Source organism: Bombus pyrosoma, linkage group LG15 (genome assembly GCF_014825855.1).
Source record: "Bombus pyrosoma isolate SC7728 linkage group LG15, ASM1482585v1, whole genome shotgun sequence".
NCBI lineage: Eukaryota > Metazoa > Arthropoda > Insecta > Hymenoptera > Apidae > Bombus > Bombus pyrosoma.
In genome coordinates this window covers 10,258,436-10,286,421 of record NC_057784.1, presented here as the reverse complement: position 1 = coordinate 10,286,421, position 27,986 = coordinate 10,258,436, and the positions used below count along the sequence as shown (strand labels likewise).

Below are 27,986 nucleotides of genomic sequence, written 5' to 3'. Positions count from 1 at the left end.
TGAAGTAGCCGAGTATGCCGACGGATTACGCCCACGACTTATTTAATTCTCCCACGTTGACGTTTGCAATTCAGTGGTAAGCAGAAAAATAAAAAAGCAGGAGAGAAAATTTAAACGACAAACCGAAAGTGGAAATGAACAAGAAAAAAAAAAAACGTAAAAGAACGTATCGAGAATGTAAATAAAGAAATATTTTCTCCTTGCAAGGTCACGGTAAACGAAAGTCGAATTTCTTTGTTCAATTTTTTCATGATATTCATGATATACAATGAGTTTGACTTTTGCGCTTCGACCCACTTCGACCGTGCCCAAGCACAGTCACTTGACTCACGAATCACACGCTTCGTGCTCGTCCGTCGAGCAAGCCGGCAACTCTTATGCAATCGAACCGCACGCGACTTCCACCGAGGCTGAAAGTGAGAGAGACCTCCCCTTCGTACGAAAGATAGTCATGGGAGAGAAACTCGCCGCTTCGTGTCCGACCGGAACGGTCCTAATTCCCCTTCGCGACTTTTGACTGGGCGAGGAGCGTTTCTACTTGCATCTAGGTCTTTGTACCTTGGTTCCTGTGGTGTTTTCTTTCATTTCTTTTTTTAATTAGTGAAATTTGGACAGCTGGTATGTACGCAACTTTTTTATTTTATTCCTTCCTTTATTTCATTATCATAAGTATATATCGATATAAATTTATACGTTAACTTTTCCTGATATTTCTAATTAGTGATTTCTAATAACGAACTGAATTTTCATTCCTGCAACGCTATTTGCGCGTGGCTCGGCAGTTTCTTCAACTTTTACTCGTAGCGAGCGTCGGTAAAGAAGCCGTACGAATTTTACAATGATCGGTATATTCACTTTTGCGTGTTGGGAATCTGAGTAGTTAAAGAAAAAAGTTAAATTCGAAACTGAAACGCCAAATGAAAATAGTATCGTGTTTTAAGTTCGCAGAGACGATTGAATCGTTATATAAGAAAATTAAAATTAAGCAACTGTGGGAAACGATATCGACTGCAGTTACAGCAGTTCATTCGAAATGAGACTACCAGCGACAGGACCGAATATTCGATAAATCGTATAATGACTAGATTTCAATTCGAGATAAATGGTGCTGTGACCGGAAACTTAAATTGAAATCTTTCTAAATCGCTGATCGTAATAGAACTTTAAAAGAGTGAAACATCCGATAAATCGTTTCTAGCGTGGCATACAATTGCTATAAATAATAGTTCGTTAGTATACACCGTGCACGCATCGAAAGCGAAGACGGCCAATTATGCTAATGACGCGCACTATGTAACGAAGCTGGATTCTTTTAATTAATCAAGATGGTTTTTCTCCATCAAGAGGTCGTTTGTAATCGGTCGCGTGACTCCACCTCGTTATTCAATGGCTTATCTATTAAATAATCGTAATTAATACAATAAGGCCGATTTTACATATCGTCAGAGGGACTTTAATTTAATTACAGACATCGCAATGATTTCAATAATTAATCAATTACAGGGTACCCAAATTCGCAAATGCGCTGCATGAATGGAGTTTTCTCACGCTTAATAATTTTGATCGTAATGACCACATCATTAAGTATAAAAAGAAAGTTATTTGCATATTGACTCCAGAACGTAGTTCTAGTAGTGTGCGCTTTCAAATTCAAATATCTGAAAGTGAAATTTTTATTTCTTAATTTCGAACGATTTCTTAATGACTCTTTTTCTCACAATTTTAACTTGTAATCGCTCACGAGAGTATTCGAATATTTTGGTCTTTTTCACGAATATCTTATGCGTGTACGCAAAGAAGTGACGTAACGATGCAAAAATACGAATAAAAATTTCCTGGACACTAAAAAGTAATATAAAAATAAACAATTACAAAACAAACGCGTTCGAAACGATTGGCAGATTTCTCGAAATATTTTAAAACACAGTTCCTCCATAATTCCCATATATGTCTCTAAAAATTCTCTAAAACGTGTTTCGTGTCCTCGCGAAAGAAGAAAACTATACTCACTGCTGAGCGATACCAGTTGTCAGTAACAACGTGCATGGAAAAAATTTGCATGGTGCATCGAGCATGACAGAAACGCTACCGAAAAGGATCAGAATTTGTTCAAGGCCCCGTGATCATCGCGTGTCCGCCGTGAAATCCCCGTAAAACGGTCCCAGTTAACGCGATTCCATATTTTCTCCGCGGCCAATGTTCCCCTTCTTCGATTACGTATACCTTTGCGAAGGACTGTCCACTATTTACTCGATTATGGCCACAACCGCGGTACAGTTTCAATCGACATAGTCCATGACCGTGAATGTCTTACACGGTTTGTCGCTTACATCTTTCCGGTTGGTATCCGGAAGGCCATAAACGTTAGAACTTGATTCGCTTAATTTCTCTGCTTATATACGCTGGATCTAACATTTGTTAGCAGTCAGTGTCTCCTATCAACGTTACAGAATAATAAGATGTTTGGAAAATTTTAGCACTTTGCGTGTAAAACAAATTTCAATCTGTTCAGATTATTCGAGATAAAGTCGTGTATATGTAATGTCTGCAATTTTATCATTTCTATTATTTAGAATTATTGTTTCTTGAAATTACGACTTCAGTTCCAATTTTCCACCCTTTATTATCTTTAACTCGATATCTTCTGCTAGAAAGGAAGAATCTAGGAAAAATATGCTAAATTTATTAAGCACCGGTTTCAACTAGAAATCCCAAGCATATCACCCGAAGACTCCGAGAGTCAGGCGATCTTTCGCTTTCGTTCCGTGCGTGACTCGCATCAAGATCGGTTGCGGCCAGCATTCTCGATGGAATGCATTTCAAGGTCGTCGCAACAGGGAAAAAGCGTTGTCGCAAAAGGCGTGAAAACACCGACTGAACTTGACTGAAACTCGTTCACCAACATTCAGTGTCGCTCCATTTCTAGATGCTTGATTCTATTCGTTCTAATTGAACAAGAGTTAGGTTCTTCGAATCGATAGCTCCTGACCGGGATGTTATCTGTATGAGTTTCACTCTCGACAAAAGACGCGAAAGCGAAGACGCGTCCCCTCTTGGTGAATCCATCAACTTCTGCACAGGCTCTGGATGGAGGAACGACTATATAAAAGATAGTAAATCGACAGAACTGATTTACTTCTGTCTAGTTTGGAACGTGCATCGTAAATTCTTCAAAATCTAGTAGAGCAACGTAATTTACCTAGTAATCGTCTAATTTGTAATTTTCTAGTTAGAATTTTCAATCTTACGGACACCAGGATCTTAGTCTATACGATGGATTACATGGTACGTTCTGAAACAAGAGAGGAAAGAGAAGAATGTCTAAATTTGCGTCCAAGTGTCTGAATATCGTGTGATTATGTTGAAAAGTGAATTTCGAGGATGTTGTAATTTTTGTAAAAAAATTCATTTGTTCCACTTGTAGAGAAATACGGCAATTTTGTTGATATTCGCCGTGGCAACATCGTCTGGTCATCGTATTAATCGGAAACAAGTTTTGACTTCTGACAAATGTTACCAAACTATGAGTACACAGCCACGGGAGTACTTTAAACAAGAACGAAACTTTTCTGTTGTTGAAGAGAAAACGAGCGGTGCTTTGGAGAAGACAGATCGGGAACCAAGATCTACAAAGTCGGTAGAAGAAACGTGTACGTAAATTTATCAGTTGTAATATCTTCTTATAGGAAGCGCTTCGTAAGAAGTCCATTTTCATTAAAATAAAAACCTATAGCCGCGAGACTGCAAATTTCTCTTTTCCTCATCTAGTATTTTTGCACAACACATTTTTTTATATAATATAGCGATTATTATGTTATTTATATTTACACCAACGGTACATAAATATTAATTAAACGAGATCGTTACAGACGACTCCTACAATGAGCCCTTGGAAGACCAGCAAGCAGAAGAGGAAAATCTCCAAGAAATGGCAGTCAACAGCAACGATCTCGAAAACGGAAAGCTCTACATCCCAGAATCCAACGATATACCAACCGGAGTACCCCGAGAGGGTCAAGTTCTAGGCCGCCACGTGCACGAAGACGTGCACAAGGTGGTAACCGTGATAAAGAAAATCGCAATGCCCTATCCAGTCGAAAAAACGATACGATATCCCATCGTCAAGAACATACCGTACCCTGTCAAAGTACCTGTACCACAACCTTACCCAGTCGTAAAGAAAATACCATACCCGGTAGAAGTTTTAGTCAAAGTTCCACTGAAGATACCTAAACCGGTACCAGTGATCAAAGAAGTACCTTATCCGGTTCAAGTACCGGTCAATCGTCCAGTACCTTTCAAGGTTTATATACCTGACCCCTTTCCTGTGGAGAAGAAAGTTCATTATGAAGTTAAGGTACCAATACCCGAACCAATCCCTATCGAACGAAAAATTCCAGTAGCAATAAAAGTACCGGTACACGTGCCTCAACCGTATCCTGTCGAAAAAGTGGTGCATTATCCTATAAAAATCGAGGTGGAACAACCGATACCGATACCGGTATCTAAACCATATCCTGTGCTAGTTTCCAAACCTGTCCCTTATCCCGTTGATAAACCAGTACCTGTACCTGTGACAGTTAAGGTACCAAGACCTGTACCTGTAACTGTTGATAAACCTATTCCTGTCAAAGTGAAGATTCCGGTACCAGCACCATATCCTGTGGAAAAGGAGGTACCTTATACCGTAGAAAAACCGGTGCCTGTGCTGGTGAAGGTACCAATTCATAGACCTATACCTGTCTACGTGACGAAACCTGTGCCTTACTCTGTTGAGAAGCCTGTTCCCCATGCTGTTAAAGTACCCGTTCCTGTACCAGTAGAAGAGGAAAAGGCCGTGGACGAGGTTAAATATCACGATTGAGAGCGACGAATGTGAATAGCATGGCGAACGTTAGAGTAATTTTGTTTTGTTAGGACGTTTCCTAGTGCGAAATTTGGAGTCAATGGTAATAGTTGAATGGCTCTCTCCGTTTATTTTTGTGTATACCAATACCGTAAGTGGAATCGCTGTTTCGCTGTTTAGAGTTATTAGAGTTATTTAGGAGTAAGATTGTGGACTTTTACTCATTTGTAGGAAATGTAAACGTATATTATATGTAAAAATATATAAAATATCTAAAGTATCGGCTCCTACAGTGAGAGAAGGAGGGTCAGAGGGAAATTAATTTCTGTTTAGGTTCTCTATCTTCTATTTGTAGCCACAAGGATATGAAATTGTACAAATACTCGCAGTCTAACCATACTATTAGCAATTTCAAAGGAATTTCAGGAAAATTGGTTTTATTAAGAAGAATTCAAAGGTAGCGAATTTCAAAATTTCTATGTCATCGATTATTAAACTTGAACTGCAACCTACATTCTCTGGAATGCATTTTCTGGTTCTGCATTGGCGTATCGACAGAATAATTTCTACCGTAGTACATGCGCATTGATGCCATTAGTAATTATCGCCCTTTAAATAATTTCTATTTATGTAACAGAAATATCGATATTACGATTGTTAGTTAATTTATTTCTATAAGTTTCCAATAAGATAACGTTCGAATATAAATTTGCAAACATGTATAAGGGCCGAAAACAACATTGGAATAATTTAGATAAAAGATACGATCTATTTTTTACATAAATGCAATGAAATCCAAGATATCGATTTCCTTCCGGTCACGTTTGCCTTCGTTCCGATTAACTGCATTGATGTTCCTTGTTGATTCGTATGGAACTTCCACGACATAACTTCCGACCATGATCGAGACTTTCCTCGTAAATAATAATAACGTCAATAATAATCGACAGAAAATTACACAATTCTAATATGATTAAAATAAACGTAATCGTCGACCAAAAAATAATCGTAATCTCTTCTATTTATTCGCAAAATGTTCCTCAAATTTCATTCCCAGAAAGAAGCTTCCAAATTATGTGATTTTTATTTAGCAAAATCTAATATCGCTATACGCACCGTAACACGATAATTGTAATCATAGTACGCTCAGCTCAATTTCAGTAATTCAATTCAGGAACAGCAGAATTAAGTTTCGTGACTTTCGTCGAAAATTTCTACGTTTCCTGTTTAGCTATGAATCTGTTTGATTGGAAAATTTTTCAATGTAAGACACGCAAAGTTGCGAACCAGAGAATATATTTAATCTGATTGTCGAGTCAGAGGAAGAAAGCGGCGCGATTTAAAATGGCAAGACTACCACGAAGAACTTTTATACCGGTTTTCGTTTCACTTGTTCCAGACACGAGATACTCAATCGCTCGTGTGATCGATGAAGATCTACGGTAAGAAAGAAACCTAAGGATGCGAGGAGGCTGACTGAGCGTACAAATGGAATATTGCGAAAGGGACGACTAGTAACAAATGATAGATTACTATAATTGCAAGATACTACTAGATAGATACTAGAGTTCCGTGATAGAAATTCTGGAACGTTCGCTTCAGAGAATAGAAAAACATGGCTTCGTAGTGGTTCAGGGTTCGCGCAGTTTTACGATTGCTTATAGAAAGTGGTCGTTCGCTTTCATCCGACAAACGCAAATAGCGTTGCCTTCCTGGCGAGCTTTTCATCAGATTAATGAACTAGAACCTTTGCGTTGGTGCATTATAAATAAATTTTCATGGTTTTTGAAGTTGTATAAATTTGTTATTTTCTTCCCACTTTAAAATTTTTTAAATTTAGGATACGATTGGATCAGGCGTCGGAAAGTTTAAATAGTTTTAAATAACGCCACTGAATAATTTAGTGACATGGGAAATAACTATTTCTGATACGTTACAAAAAGAAATATATCGAATGATTGGAAGATTCCTGGTATTTTTGAAACCGATCAAATGTCCAATTTTTAACGATTTATAGCTGCTTCAATGAATTTTAAAGAAATATACGTTTTATACACGCGTATATATTGAAAAATCATATCATATATGCAAAAGAAAATTCTCATCTTTAACACGATATGCAATGATACATTAACAAAGATGAAAATATTTATTGGAAAAATTTTAGAAAATTGATGCAGCGGATTTATATGTTACGATCTGAAAATATTAGTATTTTCTAGTGCTAGTTCGAATTCTATTTGACATTACAAATTTTCACGCTTAATTACGCAATTAAAAATTAAAAGATAGAAATTTCACGCCAATTCGATTACAATTTAAGTATCTGTGAGTAATTAAAAAGGTATTCAAGCGATTGATTCTAGAAAATCCTTCCCTTCGATCGTAAATGCTTCCGTGAAAATAATATCCGACAAAAATGTTCTAAAATTACTTCTCGGGAAATAAAACAGTTTTACGAGTCGAATAATAAATGCCTGTACGTTTCCGCTAGACCATTCCCATGAAAAACAATGACCGTTTAACAGTGGATAATTGTCACAAGCTGGATATCGCGAAGTCTATAAAGATTTAGCTGGTCGAACAGGCGAAAGTTGTCCACCGTGTATAAATAATACTGGAGCAGCATTCGTTTGGATTCAGTGCACCTTGATCTATCGCCGCGGCTAGGAAAAATCATGGAACGACTGGTTGGTATTTCGTATCTTCAACCTTTGAGTTTCATTAAGTAGATTCTTCCTTTTCCTCCTTTCGCGAATATCTTAACGGATCAAAGGTGAACTATATCATTTTACTTTTCTTTTGAAATTTTAATCGACATTTCAATTGCAAGTAGTACTAGAATATACTAAATTCCAATTATTTTGATACTTTTTTCATACGTATCCATCGAATCTCCTACTCATCTTGTATAAAACAATGATACATCTTGATTCGATAACATTTTCCACAAATACGTTTTAAAAATGTTTTAAAAACGTTTTACTCTTTCTCCTATTCCATAAAAATTCAACGCTTTCAACTAATATTTATGGAATTTCCACACAGCAACGAAGCATCATCGCGTTATTATGCTTCTCTATCATCCTAACTTGTTCCGCCACCCGAAAAGAGGACCTTGAAAGGGCAGCGGAGCTCGCGGTAGAAAAGGCTGCGGAAAGGGCAGCCGAAAGAGCAGTGGAAAAAGCGTTGGAAGGCGGAAATGTCACTACTGAATCAAAGAAAATTCGGGAATCTTACTCCAACACTCGAAAAGTTCCTTATCGCGAGGACTTCACTTACAAGAGTCATTCCTCGTCTTTAGAAGACGAAGGAGAACCAGAGGACGACACGGAGGACTGGGGGTACACCAGAAAATTCAGATCAAGGTCGTTTAAAGAATGGCCAAGTAGAATCAGAAACGAAGGTTGGAAAAGATTTCCAAGGAGCGATTTGTCTTTGCAACAGGTTTCAGATTGGGAAAGGCCAAAAGTGTTGACAGTTGAGAAGAAGATTCCAGTACCTGTGACTGTAGAGAAGAAAGTACCATATCCTGTGTATAAACATATACCCTACGAGGTGAAGGTGCCGGTACCACACCCTTACACAGTTGAGAAAAAGGTACCATACCCAGTCAAAGTGTTCGTAAATGTACCTGTTGAGGTACCAGAGCCGTACACAGTGGAGAAAAAGGTACCATACGGAGTGAAGGTGGATCGGCCGGTACCGTACAAAGTGGAAATTCCAGTTCCCCAGCCGTACACCGTCGAGAAAAAGATACCGGTGGAGGTAAAGGTGCCGGTACCACAGCCGTACACCGTCGATAAGACAGTGCCCTACGAGGTCAAAGTACCGGTTAAGGTACCACAGCCCTATGAAGTGGAGAAGAAGGTACCAGTACCAGTCAAGGTCGTCGTAAATCGACCTTATTCAGTCCCAATACCGAAACCGTACCCTGTGGAGGTCGCTAAACCGTATCCAGTGCCTGTGGCCAAACCGTACCCTGTTGAGGTTAAGGTACCAGTCGATGCACCTTTCCCTGTACCTGTGGAAAGACCGGTACCGATACCGATAAAGGTACCAGTGCCAAAACCGTATACTGTGGAGAGACCAATTAAAGTGGAGGTAAAAAAACCTTATCCAGTAGCGATCAAAGTACCGGTGGACAGACCGTACGAAGTGTATGTGACAAAGCCGGTACCAGTACCAGTAGAGAAACCATTCCCTTATTGGGTTCAAGTGCCAGTACCAGTGAATCTTGATTGGGACCAAGGTAGTTCTCATGGATGGAAGGACCGAGGAGATTCGAGGGAAGATGAGAAGAATATAGAAGCTAATGATGGACGTAAGAAGAGAAATATTCGATCGAGACAGTAGAAGATCGAATTGTGGATCGGGTGCATTGAATTTGTGATGAGTGATAAATTAGGGATGACAAGGATCGTATGTATTATTATATATTGTTTAAAACAAGTAGAGGATCGTTTTTCGTGTTACTTTGATTTTTCTATTTTTTAAGGTAACGTTTTACCCTGTACAAAGATTATCCTTATTACAATACTCCTCGCTTTCGTTTTGCTTGGTTAATCCACATTCATCGAATCACTTTTTGAGGAATATTTAATATATAAATGAGAAATATTTAATTTATAAATCAAATTTTACTAGGACTACTTGAAGGATTCAAGTAAGTGTATACCATGCAAAGAAAAATGTACATATTTTAATGCTATTTAATTCAGTAAAACTGTTCATAGTAACGATCTTCTAGTTGTTTCGTGTAATGTAAAATGTATATTTTGACTGATTTCCAGCATCGTTGATTCTCCAAAAGCAAAGATGTTCAGGATTCTTATTTTTAGGAATAATTCTCATTTAAAAGTTAATTTTCTGTTTAATGTAAATAAATATGCTTTTAATACTATACACTCTGGAAACCTTGTTTTCTTATCGGTCTTCGCATGTTTCTCTTCCATTAGATTAATTTCTCGCGAATAATTAAACGCATGACTGCAATTACGTGAGTTTCTCACGGGAAACTCGTTAATGTTTCAATCGATATGCATATTTCTCGAACTGTTCTGTTCCCCAAGAGTAGATTCTTTTTGGGGAAGTACTCGTAAAATTTCAACTACAAAGGATTAAAAATCATTCTTTTCTAAATTCACATTTTTATCTGTTAAATGAAAGTTTAAACTGCTACATCGCGAAAAGTAATGATTATCATGAAGAAATTACCTAATGATCAAGTAATATAAGATCGTGTTTAACTCTTCTCTTAAATCCAGTAATTTAACTTCCGGTTGTAGTAAAATATTCATAGACGTCAATAACGATGTATAATTCATATATCTTTAATTGATGATGGTAATTTAGAAACTCACGATACTTTCACGCATCAAAAATCAGCAAATGTTTCATCTAATCTATCAATGATATCACCGTATTTATTATTCCTTGGTATTTATTACTTCTCCCTCATGCTATTTTACTTTTAAGACCGCATAATTACTATGTAAACTGGCGATTAAAAAGCAACGGCGCGTATAGTTTTCCATCTAACTATTCCAATCATTACCTTTCCAGTTTTTGGATTAACAGCCTAGCATACAGCAAATACAAAATGTGTAGTTTAGCTTCCTCCATTTCGTAACCGTATAGCGTATACATTTTCAATTTACGTTTACCAAATGATCAACGAATTACGGGCGAGAACGTATAATATTATAACATACGAAATGTTCGGTAGTATACGTTACGGAAACGAATAGAATTCGGTAAGACTCTCTCGTCTTACTCTCTCCAAGCGTAACGCGATTATCGTTTATCGACGCGATCGCCTTGCAGCGAGCTCAGGATCTACACGATCGATCTCTCGAGTCGGACGTAGCTTTATCCGCTACCGACACGAACCGTAGGTATATCTATGGATCCCACCCGTCATACGTTCCGTATGTTCGGTGCTCCCTCCACCATCGCTTTTCATTTTTTTTGTTAATTCTCCCACCGCGAGCCTTCTTCCTTCCTCATGCTGTCTTCGTTCGACGAAAGAGCATTTCGCCACAGACCAGAGGATCTACAGGTGATGGAAATGTCGCGCGTCCTCTTACGGGGACCGGAAACCGAGGGGGCAATCGCCTTGGCGAGAAACTTTGAAGTATGACAGAGAGAAGGAGAAAGAGAGGAGCATTGGACTAAATATGAATTCGCCAGTCCACTGGCGTAAAATAACAAGATCTTTCAAAATAGGCGAACTTTTAGAATCGCGTGGTTAACACGATTATTACAGGAAAGGTTGTCAACAATAAGTGGCGTTGTATATCTTCCAAAACATGATTTACATCCTAAAGCTCCAATTTTGATAATTGCGCGATGTCAATCGTGAAACCCACAAATATCTAATTTCTAGATTTAACTGCGAAATTCTCAGGTACCATCATTTGGGTCAAAACTAACGACAAGTAAGCACTTGACAATCGTTGAAAATTTTCGTAAAAAGAGAAGCTGAATCATTTGCTGCGGGTTCGTCTTAATGGAAGTCAATCGGTGATGAAAACCAAGGAAAACCAAGGAAATCTAACAGAACCGTTAGGCAAACTGCGTTTAGGATTCTGGTCAGTCTACCGTGAACATTCTCTTTGTACGATAAAATTCAGCAAATATGTCAGTTAGTTATCGTATTCCTCCCTAATGCGTCGTCGATCGTCTCTATAATCTCCACCATATTTACATCACTGATTTCACATATTTTCCTGTTGGTTCTCTGTTATAGTCTGTGTAAGATGCAAGTACAGTTGCAATCTACGCTATACTCGGTATCGTTTCGATGTAATCGATCGATTTAGAGATAGAGGCGCGAATCGAGGCAGGAGGGGAACTTGATAAACACTCGTACGTCTTCCGCGCAGTGAGCGTTTCCTTTCACCCTGGAAGAGAATCCGTGGTCGTAGCTACGCCAGTGCAACGGGTTATGGAAGCAAAGTTGCGGCCGGTTGAGATTTGAAAAAATGTTATAACGTCGCGCGCGTCGAACAAGCGGCCGGTCGCTCGCTCGCGCGCCACACGCGTGTGTTTCACTTTTCCGCGAACGTAGCGCGAACAGGGGGGTTTGCGATCGATCCATGGTCGGGGGAAAGCGGACTATAAAGTCGGTGGCATCTTGGGGGGAAGTATCCAGTAAAGTCTGGACTTCGCCCAGATATCGGAGTGCCTGTAAGACATGAAATTTTTGGTGAGTACCGACAATCAACTATCCTCGAGAACCAGAGAATCAACGTTGAACAGAATTATAAGATAGAGTCCTTTAAAAGCGAAGAACATCGAATAAAATACTTGAATAGAATCCTTTAGAGGCGAAGAACTTTGAAATTTTTTAATTCTTCTAGACGATACTATTTATACGATATGATAAAGTTTCGAACTGTTTCGAACACAAAATTTATGAAAGAGATAGGATAGGAGTAACTATTTTATTTCAGATTCCTACGATATTGTTTGGCCTACTGGCCACAGCGGCGTGCGAGAAGGGAACCACGAAGAACGTGGCAGCTCAAGAATCTAACGTAGAAAAGAAGCAAGAGAAACGAGGACTCAGTCATTTCGAGGGAGGCATCGAAGGCGGTGACTACGGCGGAGGACATGAGATCGCTCTGTCAGGAGGCCATGGCGGTGGATACGAAGGAGGTGACTATGGTGGTGGCTACGGCGGTGGTTCTGGTGGAGGCTATGGTGGTGGCTACGACGAAGGTGCCAAAGTAAAGGAAGTCACGATTGTAAAGAGCGTGAAGGTACCCTATCCGGTCGAGAAGAAGGTCCACTATCCAGTAGAGAAAGAAGTACCATACCCAGTCAAGGTCCCCGTGCCACAACCGTACCCAGTGGAAAAGAAGATTCCGGTACCAGTAAAGGTTCTGGTCAAAGTACCGGTACATATTCCACAACCCTATCCCGTGGAGAAGAAGATACCGTATCCTGTCCAAATACCCGTGGAAAGGCCAGTACCGTACAAAGTTTACGTGCCACAACCGTATCCAGTGGAGAAGAATGTACCTTACCCCGTGAAGGTACCTGTACCACAGCCTTACCCCGTTGAGAAGCCTGTACCATACCCCGTGAAAGTTGTGGAACACGTTCCCCAGCCATTCCCTGTCGACAAACCTGTACCGTACCCTGTGAATGTGCCTATTGACCGACCTTATCCCGTTCACATCCCGAAACCGTACCCAGTTCCGGTCGAGAAGCCAGTACCAGTGCCTGTCGAGAAGGCTGTACCTTATCCAGTCAAGGTACCCGTAGAGAGACCAGTCGGAGTTCCCGTAGAAAAGCCGGTACCTGTCGAAGTTAAGGTACCCATACCAGCGCCATACCCAGTGGAGAAACATGTACCGGTTCCTGTTGAAAAGCCTGTACCCTACGCGGTTAAAGTACCAGTCGAACGACCAGTAGCAGTTCAAGTCACGAAGCCAGTACCAGTGCCTGTCGCCAAACCTGTGCCCTATCCAGTTAAGGTACCTGTACCTGTGTCGGTGCACAGCCACGGAGGAGGTTATGAGTCTGGAGGTTACGAATCTGGAGGTTACGAATCTGGAGGTTATGAATCTGGTGGTGGCTACGAGTCTAGTTATGGAGGGCATTAGAAGAATTAAGATCGAAAGGTCGCCATTGACACCTGGTAATATCGGCTCGACCGCCCAAATTGTCGCGTCGCCTTGATTTTCCCTTTTTGGAAATTCCTTAGAATTCATTTTCGACGCGACGAGGGTATATTTATTTTAATTATTTCTCAAAAAATCATTTCGCTGGGTTGAAGAACGATTTATAGAAGGAATGAGTTGCGAAGTGGACGCTAGTTTTTGGGAGAAAGCGTTCTTCAGCCAGTGATTCATTCTATTTAGATCCTAGTGTTTTGATATCCTTTGATACCTGAGTACCTAAGAATACACATATTGTACATGTACGATGTATTGTATAAAGATTCACGCGGCGTCCGTCGGCAGAGTGACTGATTTGAGCTCAGCTTGTCGGACGCCCATATACCATGTCTTTCGCTTCTTTCTAATAAAACCAAAGAACAAAAATCGAATTTCTTTCTATCGGTTGCTTCGTCTCCTAACCAAACCTCCAAAATACCATGAAAGTTAAACAAATTCTATGAGAATCCGTTTCAAAATTTCTCAAACATTCGCCAAAAACTAATCCTGAATTGAATCAAGGCCGTTAATTAAATTTTTATTCGGCGGTTTCGTAACTGCCTTTTCCTTCTTAAGGAGAGCGTCCAACTCGGAAAATGCGATAGCATCACCGAATCGACTTTCGCGATGCGCGGTAACGCAACGTTACGTCCGTAACAAACGGTTCCTGGAAAAGTTGGAAAGTAACCGGTCGGTGAGCAAGAACGATTGCTCGCGAATGCGTTAACACGGAAGCGATCTGATGATTAACGCAACAAAAAACTGCCCAACAATTAAGCTGGCCGTGGTCGAAGTAAAAGAAACTTTCATCGAACATGCATATACGTAACGATGTCGATGGAAGAGCCGAAAAGTTTCAATAACTGTTTAAACAAAACCACGTGCTTCTTTGCAGAGGATCGTTAACACGGAGAAAGCCTCTTTCTCCCAATCTATCGATGATACTACGAGACGAAACGCAGTTGGCAACGAATTAAGAATGATCAGAAGTGAAATCGCTTCTTATGGTTTTCATAAAAGGAGAAATCTAATTGGCGTCGATGTACTTGCGCGTTTCGTTGATGAAATATTATTACGTTTGAGATATTTGACTCTTATTGTAGTATGAGGTATGGATCATGGAATTCGGTGATTAGGTTTATCGGGAGCCACCCGAAGAGATCACTGATACTCTGATAATATTATCGATATATCTGTATATTTCGTTGATTTCGAATAAAATTTCATAAAATTTCACGACATTTGTATCTCTCTCTAACAATAAAAAATCAGATAATGAATTTTAAAAGTGATACTTCTAATGAAGAAACTAAAAGGAATTAATATTATATTATCTGATATCTTGTCAATACACGGTGTACGTTGTCACTTTAAACTTGGCGACTCTCAAGTAACTCAATCTTAGAAACTCAAAAATTAAAAACTTACCGAATATAAGGGATGTTCGCAGGAATGTGATATTTGGCGCCAGGATCGAAGTCATCCTCGGTTCTCAAAACAGGCGGCTTGATTCCAGCGTATTGTTCCATCAATCGATGCCAATGACAATTGTAGTCTTCCCTAGTGACGTAACCACGGAAGATGTCCCACCGCCATCTCTCCATCGCAATGCTGAATGGCAATATCACCAATTTGTCCATCGCCAAAGAGAACAGGTAATTAATATCCGCTGTAGGTTCATCGATAAACTTGGTACCCAAACCGAGGGTTTGTAGATGACGAGGAGTGGCGACACTGAGGGCAACGGCTTCACCCACTGTTTCGTGGAATCCTGTATAAACAAGCACGTTTTGCTTCTAGCGATAACCATGAGGGAAAGCGACAGGTGCATTAGACAGACAAATTGTCAACCAGTAAGTATCTTCCAGTCTCTTTCACTCCTCAACGATGAACGACGAGAGATTGTTCTTATTGAATCGTAACTTTCTTACAGCTCAATAACCATTTTATCCCGCGAGCAGGATTTTATCTGGCTTTCCAGTTGATCATTAGTAATTTTCTCATTAAACTACAGAGATAGGATTATTTGAGTATCTAAGCTTCAAATTACAACTGAAAGTATTAACATTGAACAAAGTTATTTCCTTTTTATCAGTACAAATTATCATATTCTCATAGAAAATGATGGTTATAGAGCTGTCAATGTAAGTATACGATACGTTCTACTATTAATCACGCTGCTACTAACGAGTCAAATAATCTATTCTCAAATGTAGATCGATAAAGAATGTTTTATAACCGAGTTTGGTAAATTACAAAATTACTGAAAAATTTCTTTGACTCGACTCAAATATCTGACCGATTCGAAATACCCTATTTACTCTATCCTAAATCTATTTCAGGAATTGTCCGTGACCGTCAAATTTTCCATAATATCTATCCACTTAACATAGTCCGGTTATTGCAACCGACTTTCCAGGCCCCATAAAGCGACTGCGCAAGGTCACAGGCATCGTTCAAGATTTATTTTCATAGTATCTAGTCGGCGGTTAGGCGAACGACCGACTAGCGGAACGGTGAAAGCGCGATTATACCATAATAAAAATATTTTAACGATCTGGTGTACGGATTAGAGAGTACTCGCACATCCATTCGGACACACCGGGCCGGTACTCGCGCGAATCCGCCTCGACCGTATCGTTCTCGCTCTCGCTTTCGCGCTATTAGCCGTAAAAGTTCCGAGTGGACCGCCTACCGGAAGTCGAGGAGCGGACCAGACTTATGTAACGACAACGACTTATGTCCATCGTGCTATCGCGTGTCGTTCCGTCGTTTCTCGTTCATGAACCTACCGTTCGTTTTTATAGGATTCACTATCGTGTGTATTCCTCGTTTGTTCCGTTTTCAGAACATCGAAACACTTGTATTTCATTTAATGACGCACGATTTCCGGGTAGTCGATATTCGATCGTTTGAAAGATCTTTGCGAAAGGAAGGAAAGTAAGTCCGTACGTTTGATTACCTTCTTTTAATAGTTCGCGATGGATTTTTTAAAAATGTTGATTTTACTTCGCAACATAGAAAATAATTGATTTGCAAGTTTGAAAGGAAGCATCTACGTTACCTGGATTGGCGCCGTCTCTGAATTCCCGAGCCAATCCGCTGTAACGTAAGAAGTATTGAATGTGAGCCATTTCGTGATGTACCGTGATTAGATCCTTCATGGTAACCTTAGTACACATCTTGATTCTGAAAAAAATGAAATCAATTAGCTAATCTGTTTTTTATAATTAGATTGCGGATATTTATTTTATAACAAGCGTAAACACGCAAATATATACAATGATGTATATAAATGCAAACATAATTGAAATAGAATTCTTTAAATAACGTGCATATTATTGCACTTGAAAAATAAAATATTCTCTCATTTATGTTTTAATATTTTAGTCGTTTTAAAGAAAACTTTATCTAATTGTTGATTATCTGCAAAATATAAACGTTCGCATATATAAACATTCGTAGTCTTTTTACAAGCATAAAACTCGATTAAGTTACCTGTAATCTAAACGATTGCAAAAGTCCCAAGCAGAAGCCTGGCAAATTAAAGGTCGATTTCCAGGGTCCGCGATTATGCTACCAGCCCAGAATTCAGGAGGCATGGCGCTCAGGTTGAGGGACAGATAAAATTCCTCCGCGATCCTGAACATCTCGATAGGCGTGTAACCCTAAATCAATTGCCAAAACAATTTCAATTTCAATTCCGACTAACCAAAACATGATAAGAGAGCTAATTACAACTAATTAGTTTCAATGAACGTGTTTCTACGGAGCTTTATCTCACATAAAACATAAATCCATGTAAACACGCAGTGTGAAAGTCTTTCGGCATAATTGAAAATGGATAAACGCAAGAAATCGTAAGAACGATTGTAATCGGATATTCGAAGCATAAACAAGAATCGGTCGTGAAATTAAAAAGATTGAACCTGTGGTATTATTTGTAAGAGGGCGAATTCAATATTTTTCGTGCGTGATCAATGACTGAAGGTTTCAAAGTTTCATGCATTACGTAACGAACAATGAAGAGAACAGAGAAAAAGGAACAAAGAATTCCAATGGAAATAGGTGAGCGAAGCATTGCATTTCTCGAATCTTCACTTACTTCACCGTCGCTTTCGAATCGTAACAGGTTACTTTCGATTCTACTAGGAAACAATGGTCGGTCTGGACTGAATTCATTAGCTTGTCCAACTTAATTCTCCTGATAAGAATTACGTAATGTGTAACTTTTACCTGGGCCTGCATTTCCTGCGTCACGTCCAGATAACTTTTCCCTGGATACGGTAGCGTGATATCGATGATGTTGGTCCACGATTGTGCCCAAATATTACCTGTTAATTTTCGTTATATTTTAAAATACCTGCATAGCTTACGCGGGGTTTTATAATAGTATTAATTCATTCAAGATATCAATAACTCAAACGTTGGTAGATATTTGTATTGTTAATAGTTATCGCTTACAAACGGATGTTTTTTCAACGAAAGAAATCAGTTTAGTTTGAGAAATTAATTATACAAAAATATTATTGATTTAAGAATTCGGTAAAAAGAGAATATTTCACGACCAGGGCCGTGAATTTGTCAAGATGCAAGTCGTAACTACAAAAGCTAACCTAATTAGGAACAACGTTGTCAAAGTACATCAATCTTGAATGTATTAAAAACCATGTTAGTACCAAGAATATGAGCTGGAAGAGGAGCATGAGTGCCGATCTTTTCAGGTCCATACAGGTCCCTCAATTTTCTTCGAACGTACGCGTGTAATTCTTCGTAAAGAGGACGTATCATTTCCCATACTTCATCGATGTCTTGTTGTAGGTTTGGAGATTCATAGGGGAACATCCAATATTCGGCTGCATCAGTGAAATCTACGCAGCGATACATTCTTTTATAGTTACCGATTATTTCTCTCGGATATCTTTAATTCTTCGTGTTCAACTTCTAAATTTTAGTGCAAAAGCCATCCGAAAAAATATATTCTACTACGCTTAAAAAAAGAAAAACAATTTTTCTTACAAGCTAGGAAATTCAACTTTAAAAAAGTTAAAAGTAGCGTTTATTTTCGAACATACTATTCAATCTAGCAGCTTCATTGTTTAACATAACGAGTTGTTGATAGAGATCCTTAATCCTCATCCCACTTCGTCTTCTCCATTCTGCCCAGACATACTGCAACTCGTCCCAATTGCGGCTTTTCGCCATGATCTGCGATATATCTGCGAAACAACATTATTTCGGAATAAACGGCCAAGCATCTTCATCCGCGACGATGAATAAGTAAACCGTCTATTTATAGAAGCGTCTCTCCGTTCGATTACGATTTTCACCTCGAGTAGCTTTCACGATGATCGTATGACAGATTCGATTCTGATGGTTTGTTGCAACACATGTGATCTAAGCTCCATGCAAAGCTGATTACCGCAATGGTTAAAGAAATGTAAGATATGTGGAGCTGATCTGCATAATTTTAATGTAAATGACGAATAGCTTCGCGGTCTTATTCATAAGCTTGCAGTTCTCTTTTAATGGGATCGTGTTACGTATTCGTCATTAAACAGCAATTTTACACGAGTAACGATTTTCTAAGACTATGGGGAAGTTCTATAAAACGATTGGCTGAACGACAGAGCGCTTGCCGATGAAATCGTTGGAGACTTAAGAACTATTACGCATTTTTCTCTTTCCGCGTGTTACGCGCACGCTCGTTGTTACAGACTGAATCCTGATCGAGTAAATGAACCGTGAAGCAAGTAGAATCGCAAGGAGGATCGTAAACTTCCGTGTTTCTAAATACATTGCTCTTTGGGCGTTGATTGCCTGGTGCGGTTTACGAGGCGCCATTTAGTATAACTAGACGCTTGGAAAACATATTTCTTAATCATGTAACGCGAGAAGAAATCGTTTCTACAAGATCCTAGATATAAATTAATTTATTAATCCTTTGAGAGACCTTTCAAACATCATTGGCATATTCTATAGGAAATTGCAGTTTCCGTCGATACGAAAGCTGCATGAAAATGGCTTCCGTTAGGAAAAGGGAAAATTTAAAGGAAGAACGTAAGTAATTCAACAAGAAAAAAGAAAATTAAAGTGCATCACTGTATGAAGATCTGTAGAATATCTGTAGATTCTGTGGGAGATCCCCGATATGAATTAATTTATTAATCCTTTAAGGAGAGAAACGATTTGCCAAACAATATAAACATTTTCTATAAAAAAAATTACTCGCTGAAAAGGAAAATTTCTAGAAAAGCTTCACATGAATAATTCAACCAAGAAGAACAAAGAAAATTAAAGAAGAGTATCGTGCAGAGAAAAAATTGCAAATTAAATCGCGATGAATTTTCATGAAATCCTCTGCGAATCTCTTTGTGATGCCGCCTCGATGTAGTATGTTGAAATATTCATCGTTTAGCCGTTTTACGATTAGAGAGGCACTTTCTTGCGCGTAACAGTGGCCGCTTACGCATACCGTGGCAATTTCGCTGGCTGCAAGCCGTGAAAATCGTATCGCCATCTATTTTCCCCGATTCGGACGACTCTCGAGTTCTCAGACGTTATTCATTACCTGGATACAGCCGCAGCCCGCACCGGAAGGGATCGTTGTACGCGCAAATGCTAGCATCGTTATACACCGCCAGCATATCGTTGATCACACTATTGTACTGAAAAAAAGGGGGAACAATAGGCATGAGAAGAGCTCCATGTGGAAGCTTAACTATCGCGAATTATGAGCAAAAGATTTTAATATATAATAAAAAAAATACGTTTCGGTTTATTCGATCTTTTGTTTAAAATACAATAAAGACTAAACTTTGATTTATTCTATTGATTAAAAATGATATTCGAAAAATGTACTGACGGAAGCTGTTTCGAGTCATCAGAAGTAACAGAGAATTTTTCAAAATTCTCGATATGAAATGGAGGAAACAAAAAGGTTGTAATTCACTAAAAAGAAGAGAAGAATAAGAGAAGAGAGGAAAGTAATAGAGAGAAAACTTTAGAGAGGAAAGCGAGAGAAAAAAAGAATTGAGGAGACGTTATTTCCTGTGTCTCGATGGATAGAACGTCCTGTAGCTTATTTTTCGTTCCGTCTTGTTTCCGTAATCATTTATTTTTAGAAAATGTAATCTATTATGGACAGATACTTCCTATTTCTTTGATCGAGCCTGTTATGCGACGAAAGGAAGTGCGTGATAGAATAGATTTGGTTGCTTTTCGTTTATTGCTTTGGGTTTCCTTTCTTGCGCGATAGTTGAACGCCTTCCTTTAGCGTGAATTGAATCGATTACGGGGAAGCAATTGTTTCATTTTTTGTTTGCGTATTATTAATGTTTCTTGTATGGGAAAGTAGTAAATAAAATGAAGTTACGTCGAGTAACACAATCTAGTTAGTTCTTCCACGCGTGATATCGCGTATATAAAACGTTATATTTTAATGTGTTATTGTACAAATAGGTTTGTAAGTTGTGTAATTTTAACGAAAACTATATAAATGATAAGTATAATTTGTTTACGGTGAAACTAGCCTCAAACTTTTGTGCATTATATCTTATTTACAAAACAAATTGTTCAAATTATAAAACCATATGCTAAACAAAAATTGGGCCCTGATGGGATTAGTAGTACATATTAAGTAATTATTTACTCTGTCCAATTGATCCGGTGGAAGCGCCGATGGTCCAACCACAGATAAATATCTGAGACGTCTTCTGACTACAGGATCCCTAATGTTATCCTTATCGATCTTCGAAATCAAGAACCAGGCTTGGTTTTGAAAGTCTGCGTATATTCTTTGAGCTTCCAGCTGCGAAGAAATATTTCTATTTCAATAAACATTGATAAGATGAATATCTTAATATCATTCATCTTTTAATATATTTATTCATTCGATGACAGGCGTAATTTGTGTTAGAATATACAAGTCTTGCGTCGAAGAGTAAGGCAGTAATCGGTACGAAGGTGATCGTCCGAGCGAAACTGGTTCGATGTGCAAATCAACCAACGCCAGGTTTACCGTTAGAGATAAACGTTGCTATCTTTACTCTTCCTGGGATCAGAGATAGACGAACGCGCTGGAGGAAAGGAAAATGCTCGAGAAAGTGTATACGAGTTTCTTTATGGGTCACTGGGAGTCGTTCAGATAGCGTAAAGCGTAGAGGAACTCTAAATAAAAGTAAAAGTAGAAGAGTGCTCCGTTTCCTTTTCACTTTAGATGTATCGATAACGAACGGCAAAAACGAAGAAAATTTTTAAACGAGTTTTTCTAGAATGTTCAATTAACATTTATGCTCTATGCCAAATAAAATTGATACTTATTTTTTAACTAAATATTTTTTACCGCGTTGGTAACAGTCACCTGTTCTCACTGAACATAGGATAATTCTATTTCGAAAATTAATTATGTAATTTAAAATTATGGTGTGACAAAATTATGCTAGTTTTTGAATATATAAAATATCCAAAGGACAATGCTCATTGTAATGCTTGATAGATGAAGTAAATCGCTTCTGTAGTTTTAGTTTTTTAGTTATGTTCGTAAGAATTTAATTTGCATAGATTTATTATACGATATATGGCCTAATTATAATTTTTAAATTCATTCACATTATACGCGCTCTGTGCATCTTTGAACGCTTAAATTTCATACAAATGCATTAAAATTCCCAGTCTAATGAGAGACATATCAGTATTAAGCAACGTCGAAGAATCCCATGCACGTGTTTCACAGTAGGTCGCATACTGACGATACACGGGTTTCCCTAAGCTTCCAAGAATAACAAAAAATAATATGAAGAAACGAGGCAAGGATAGCCGACGATTATCATTAGCATCACGCGAATGTCTAGCGGATTTCGCGTTGAAGGCTGAAGATTTCCGTTCTAAGTTCGTTTGGACTGATGTTCCGTTGCGAAATCATTCAGGACACACCGATGGCACAATGGCAACGACTGGGAACGTTTCCCGCGGAGGTGTTCGGCCCCTCAGCGGACAATAAAGGCCGGCCACCGTCGAGGAAATCCCCGCGTACACGCGAAATCGCGATTCTCCGCGTCCTGACAGCCACGATGACGTTCCACGGTCTCACGAGCCGAATCATAGAGCAGGTCGAGGTCTCAGTGCCATCGAGCAACGTCGAACGGTTGTCTAGTATAGAATATCACATATCTAGGATTATGAAAGCATCTGTTTTAGCGTCTTTTTATCTTAAGTAAAGGACAAGTATTGCATAAAAAATAGAAAAATTATTGCACTATTCCAAATAGGTATCGTGTAGAATCTATTTTTTGAAGTAAATAGAAAATGAGTCGACTGAGATCTATAGTGTACCTCATTTGTTTCTTTTTTACTCTAAATGTCTTATTGAAGATAAAAATAAAGATACTCGGTTTTCTCCTAGGACATTTTGTTTATCTATATACTATTAGGCTTGAATTAATCTCGGAGTAGTATACTAGTCATGGAACGTGTAAACTTGAAGGTCTAAATTTAGTTGGCTTGTTTGATTTGAGCGTTACTTTAATTAAGCCGTAGGCTCGTGGGGAGACTGGTCATTAGTCCGGTTGAAATTCAAGGTCGGTTGCATTAACTCGGACAGAATTCATGGCCGTAGGTTGGTGACATTAACGAAGAATGAAAAGGTTGAACAATAAGGTGAAACTAACTCTTTTGAACGATACTTTCACGAGGTCCAAAAGTTTTTATCGTATGCGGGTATTTTGACCACGAATTCATAGAAATTGTTATTTAAATTATACATGCTGGTGGATAATTCGTATTTACCGCCTGCAGCTGCGTGTACTCGCTCACGTCGGTTTCGTAGGCCCACTGCGCCGCCACATTGGCGTTACATCTTTCGGTACCAAGGAAATCTAATCTGGCTAAAATATCTTGTAGCTGTGCTTCGGTAGGTGGAATACCTCTCCCGAGATTGTTTCGAGAATCGTCGTTCAGAGAGGGTAGATCTAGCTGGCCGGAGACCAGGGAGAGTAAACCAAAAAGAATCCAAGCGCGCATTATCTGGAAAAAAATTGTAATAATTGAATGGAAATGACAAGAAAGGGTCTAAAGCGGTTTTTAAGCGGTTTATACTGTCTCATAAGTTACAAACACCTAACGTGTTAAGTATCTAATAATAAGCGACGAAATATCTTCAATCTGTGTGTACTAAACGATGGGAGCTGTAAAACCATACTTCACGATTAATTCAACTTTTACCAAAATATGCTATAGATCCTTGTTCGAGATTTCCATTCGATTAATAAGATACAACTAAAAACATTATAATATGATATTTAGGCAAGAAACTGCTTATAATGTACTGCTATCAATCACTATTGCGCCGATAGTAGACACTTATGGCATCGACCGAAGCTATATTGCTATTAATAAATAGAATCGATAAAAGAGATGAAGAATTCCTTTCTATGTCGCACATCTGTTTGTTCTCTTTTGGGTCAAAAATTGAGAATAGCGAACCTTAGAGGAACTTTGGTGAATTTCAAGAAATTCCGTGAAATTTCGTGAAATTCAATTGCTACCTAGTTCTATGCTAAATTCGAATAATTAATGTTGGAAAAATTCTTTTATCTTTTCTGGAAAATTGTTTTAAATTACACGAATGACGACGACAGAGAATGTAAATGAAACCTGTTGTTAGTATGATTTGAGATAACGACTACGTTGATTAATTTAATGAGAGCCATTGGCTCGTGGTAGATAGTACATTGTTTTCGTAAATCATACCGCGAGCTGTATTACAACTAGGACGTTTACGTGTAATTCATTTCTTGACTTCACGGTCACGTGTTATGTCTTCGCGTTACCTACTTCCTTTAGCATGAAAGGCTATTCATGCAGAGTAGTGGGTCATCTACGATCGCATGCCGATCCTGCCACCTTGGACGTTCGATATTCAAGCACGATCACGCGGCGCTATTAACCGACACGTGAGAAACTTGCTATATCTAAGTCACGGATTGGATTTTTTATACAGCATCCTCCATCTCATTCATTTAGTACCTAATATTTATGCACTACTATTACTGTAAAAATAAAAGCTTGGAAATTTCCATTATCCTCTTGAAACGGGAAATATTCTTCCAATATCTTGCATAAGAAGTATTCTTGGATCAAACCTTTTAAATATGTACGTGCGCATTCCAAGATTCACACACTTCTATCACTAAATTAAAAAAAAGCTCGAGGGGTTTATCGATCTAAATCAAAGGAACTTCAATTTAGCAATTCATGTGATCCGATCGATCAACCTTTCGAACCATCATTTTTAATTCCGCGCACTTTTTCGACAACAATGAACTCGTGAAACTTTCCAATTAACGGATTCGCCGACTCATACATTGATCCTCCTGAATTTTTATCCCATTCACGTTGTGCACTTTCACCCTTTTTCCTTCTTCATCGTCTGAACATTCTGCAGTCCCTTCTCTTGCGAGTGAATCGTCAAGCGAAGTCGTAGTGCACCTCAAAGAGGGAGAGACTTACGAGACCTTTCATCCCCCGATGATGGAGCGTTGCTCCTCCGTTGAGACGCTGTTCGATCTTGGATCGAGCAGCAGGCATATGGATCTCGCGGTCTTGGAAGATGCACGATGAGACGCGACGACGATTGTTGACGAGCGGCCGTTTCGTTCTGGCGTCGCTAAAAGCTTCGTAGCCAACGCCAAGTGTACATTTATCCCTGCGAAGCAGTTCGAACGCGACCATAGGGAGGTCATCCGTAGCGAGAAGTGGGGATCCGCATGTACACCATGGTGTCGTCGTCGCATCGACAACGTCTCGAATCATGAATAAGCGTGGGAGGATTCGAGGGAGGAAGGGACATGCTAAGAAGATGAAAGAAAAAGACTTAACCTCTGAGAAATTGGCTAAACTCGTAAATGTGATTGATGATGTGTGATGTGTGATGATGTCGAAGAATGAAAAAGACTGTCTGTATAGACTTTGCTATAATCTGGCTTTAACGCTATATGAGTATTCAAGGTATTATATAAATATGGCTGGATATATTATGTAACATTATGTTTATGGTAAATCCCATTTCGACTTGAAACAACGACTAAGTGACTTTTTGTGGTACTAGATTATTGGTCGCTGTAATCTCAACGTCTAACAATCCAGTTTTTATTGTGTTTTTTGCTCTATATGACACGACGGTTCTGTGAAAACATTTTTACCTCATCTACAAAATTACTATTACTTTCAGTTCATATCAACATCCATTTATGGTATCACGTTTTTCAAGTAATCGCGATATCATGAGAAAAAGTTATTGTTTCTATTGAAATAGGTAAGAATCACATTAATCGTATTAAATGAGGACATTCGAAGGAGATAAAGGAATGTTCGCGGACGAAAACAGGTCAGAGAGAAGGTTATGGAATCGAGGGCCAACCTGTGCTGGTCGATTACGAAAGTTCGAAGCTCTCACGTTGACACTCGTTGTCGTACACGTCGTCGACCTCTTTCAATGAGCCTCATTGTCTTCGAGTTGACTACGCGTCTCTTTTGCATCTCGCAACTGTTTTCCATTTATTCTTCAATTTTATCAAACCAATATTTCAATTACCTGCTTATGTTAGTTTCAAAGAATAATTTTGAACTCGAGAAAGTTCACCACTTTATCGATTTCTCTAAAGAACGAAGGTCTTCCAACGTTTCTGGAAATCTGTTAATTTTTGTAGATAATCCATTTGTGACGAAAGGGCTCAACTAGGTAGTTCAGCGGTAATCGATCAAAATTGAGATGGATGGAAGACAGATGGAGACTTTGTGGAGGATTGATTACGGTAGGATATTAGATGACATTTAGCAGAGCGAGAAGAATTATGTATTATGTGGCCCTTTCAAGAACCATTCAACGTAGAATTCTAAAAAGTCCTTGTTTAACCTAATACGGTTTACCGTCTGAACCTAAATTAAAGAATATTCGAAACTGGGTATTAAACGAATGTTTTACGAAGTTCGATTTGCGAAGATCGTTTTGCGAATGAATATTCATTACATATGAAACATCGACGAATTCCTCGAAAATATAAAAAATGACTCGATCAGACAGGATGATTCATCGCAGTTAATGTGTCTAATTATGTAATTATCTCTGAATCTCATCGATGCCGTTTCCTGCTCCGACTACCTGTGCTTCCTCCTGAGAATTCTTAAGCGTCATTGTGTCACCACTGCATCAACCTTTAATTGAAACCGTGATTCATAATTTTGCAAGTTTTAATAACGCTATGCGGCCGTAGGAAGACAGAGGGGTTTAAATTGCACGTTTAATACGCATTGTTCGGCAGTCGGTTTTCGACTCGCAATTAATCGCGATCTTCCATCATTTCTGCCTTTTCATCGAAGCGTCGAAGAATTATAACACAGCTATGAATTAAAATTAACACTAAAGATTGTAGTTCCTTATATGTTTAGCAATAATCCAGTACACAATTGTATAATTGTTACCTCAGTCTTATAACAGACATCATTAAGAATTGAGTTAGCATTATACATTAGTAACTTGCGAAGATTTACCCAAATTTGCTATATATCATAAGAAGAGTTCTTTCCTGGATACGCTATACATGTATATGGACAAACCAACGAAATACATGAACAAAATATGATAACTCAATTTCGTTTTAGTCGATTTTTTTATTTGCACAAGAATGGATAAAGATCCACAATCTAGTAACTAACAACCACTCTCTATCTCACTCCAGTTAATTGTCTTCCAATTCCAATTGCGATTTGCAATTTTGCAAGCAGAGTGATAAGATTGCGAACCGTGGGAAAGAATGAGGAGAAAATGGGTGATTAGTATTCATTACGTACACTGTTCAAGGCGATCGTTATGCATTTGTTTTCATTGATCAAGGAAAAAGCGTCCACCTGCGTGACGCATCGACCTGACAGCGATTAAACTCATCGATCCACAAGAAAACGTCGAACAGCCGCACCCTGCCGCGTATCACAAGAATAGTCTCACGATGATGATGGAACTGTATATAGACTATTTCAGTCATCGTGTTACAATCAACAAGGATGTAATATTAAATGAAAAAATAAATTGAAACTATAGAACAAAATTTTGTTATACGATGCTTTGTGTTTTTCAAACAAATTCGCTCCTCGTTGACTCTACTATGGTTATAAGAATATCTTGTTCTATAGTTCAGCAAGTTAGGCTTTAAGTCAATACAATGAAGCTCTGTTATTCGTGTATACATATTATTCTACATAACGAGTCGTATGTAAATGCGCTGCTGGATCATTTTATATCGATATCATGACACGTAGTATTTTTAAAAATTTCTCAAAAATAGATTCTACGACTCTAAATGAATACATCAACCCTTTGTTTTAGGGGAAAGACTATACTTCGAAATCTGTTATTACCTCTCTTAGAATTCAAGATTACGTATTACGCGCACGTAGTTAATTACCGGGGTCTTCAC

General features: G+C 38.6%; 4 protein-coding genes across 9 annotated transcripts in view; 3 read left to right on the top strand and 1 right to left on the bottom strand.

Moving 5' to 3' along the window:
* The window catches only part of LOC122575560 (angiotensin-converting enzyme), a 56,491-nt gene that overhangs the window by 24,183 nt on the left and 4,322 nt on the right, over positions 1 to 27,986 (bottom strand). Inside the window, exons 1-10 of one of the 5 annotated variants that reach the window (XM_043744642.1) lie at positions 25,024 to 25,260; positions 23,302 to 23,538; positions 21,167 to 21,325; positions 20,087 to 20,183; positions 18,591 to 18,734; positions 18,195 to 18,386; positions 17,752 to 17,849; positions 17,014 to 17,183; positions 16,580 to 16,704; positions 14,944 to 15,286 (exon numbers count right to left, since the gene is read on the bottom strand). In XM_043744642.1, coding sequence (XP_043600577.1) covers positions 14,944 to 15,286; positions 16,580 to 16,704; positions 17,014 to 17,183; positions 17,752 to 17,849; positions 18,195 to 18,386; positions 18,591 to 18,734; positions 20,087 to 20,183; positions 21,167 to 21,325; positions 23,302 to 23,538; positions 25,024 to 25,245 — 1,787 coding nt within the window. In that variant the 5' untranslated portion in view covers positions 25,246 to 25,260. Of the gene's footprint in view, positions 1 to 14,943; positions 15,287 to 16,579; positions 16,705 to 17,013; positions 17,184 to 17,751; positions 17,850 to 18,194; positions 18,387 to 18,590; positions 18,735 to 20,086; positions 20,184 to 21,166; positions 21,326 to 23,301; positions 23,539 to 24,344; positions 24,648 to 25,023; positions 25,261 to 27,986 lie in introns of those variants that run through there. The other 4 variants (XM_043744646.1, XM_043744643.1, XM_043744644.1 and 1 more) reach the window with 4 other exon arrangements.
* Positions 209 to 6,742, top strand: LOC122575569 (tetra-peptide repeat homeobox protein 1-like). 2 transcript variants are annotated; one of them, XM_043744661.1, is made up of 4 exons: positions 209 to 618; positions 3,230 to 3,285; positions 3,425 to 3,650; positions 3,870 to 6,742. In XM_043744661.1, exons 2-4 carry the CDS (start codon positions 3,274 to 3,276, stop codon positions 4,862 to 4,864), a joined length of 1,233 nt encoding a protein of 410 aa, XP_043600596.1. In that variant the 5' UTR covers positions 209 to 618; positions 3,230 to 3,273; the 3' UTR covers positions 4,865 to 6,742. The 2 variants fall into 2 exon arrangements, with proteins under 2 accessions (XP_043600596.1, XP_043600597.1); XM_043744662.1 differs by lacking the exon at positions 3,230 to 3,285.
* On the top strand, positions 7,862 to 9,628 carry LOC122575582 (E3 ubiquitin-protein ligase RNF12-B-like; the record flags this gene model as incomplete). Its single annotated transcript, XM_043744691.1, has 1 exon — positions 7,862 to 9,628. A coding segment is annotated over one exon (1,341 nt), but the record flags the coding sequence as incomplete, so codon positions are not given.
* On the top strand, positions 11,963 to 13,870 carry LOC122575570 (repetitive proline-rich cell wall protein 2-like). Its single transcript, XM_043744663.1, has 2 exons — positions 11,963 to 12,056; positions 12,304 to 13,870. The coding sequence occupies exons 1-2, from the start codon at positions 12,045 to 12,047 to the stop codon at positions 13,459 to 13,461; spliced, it is 1,170 nt and encodes a 389-aa protein (XP_043600598.1). The 5' UTR covers positions 11,963 to 12,044; the 3' UTR covers positions 13,462 to 13,870.

Bases quoted from the DNA above. Each gene is read 5' to 3' on its own strand.
- LOC122575569 (XM_043744661.1), top strand. The intron at 3,651-3,869 runs GTACGTAAATTT...AGATCGTTACAG, and splicing joins AAAGTCGGTAGAAGAAACGT to ACGACTCCTACAATGAGCCC.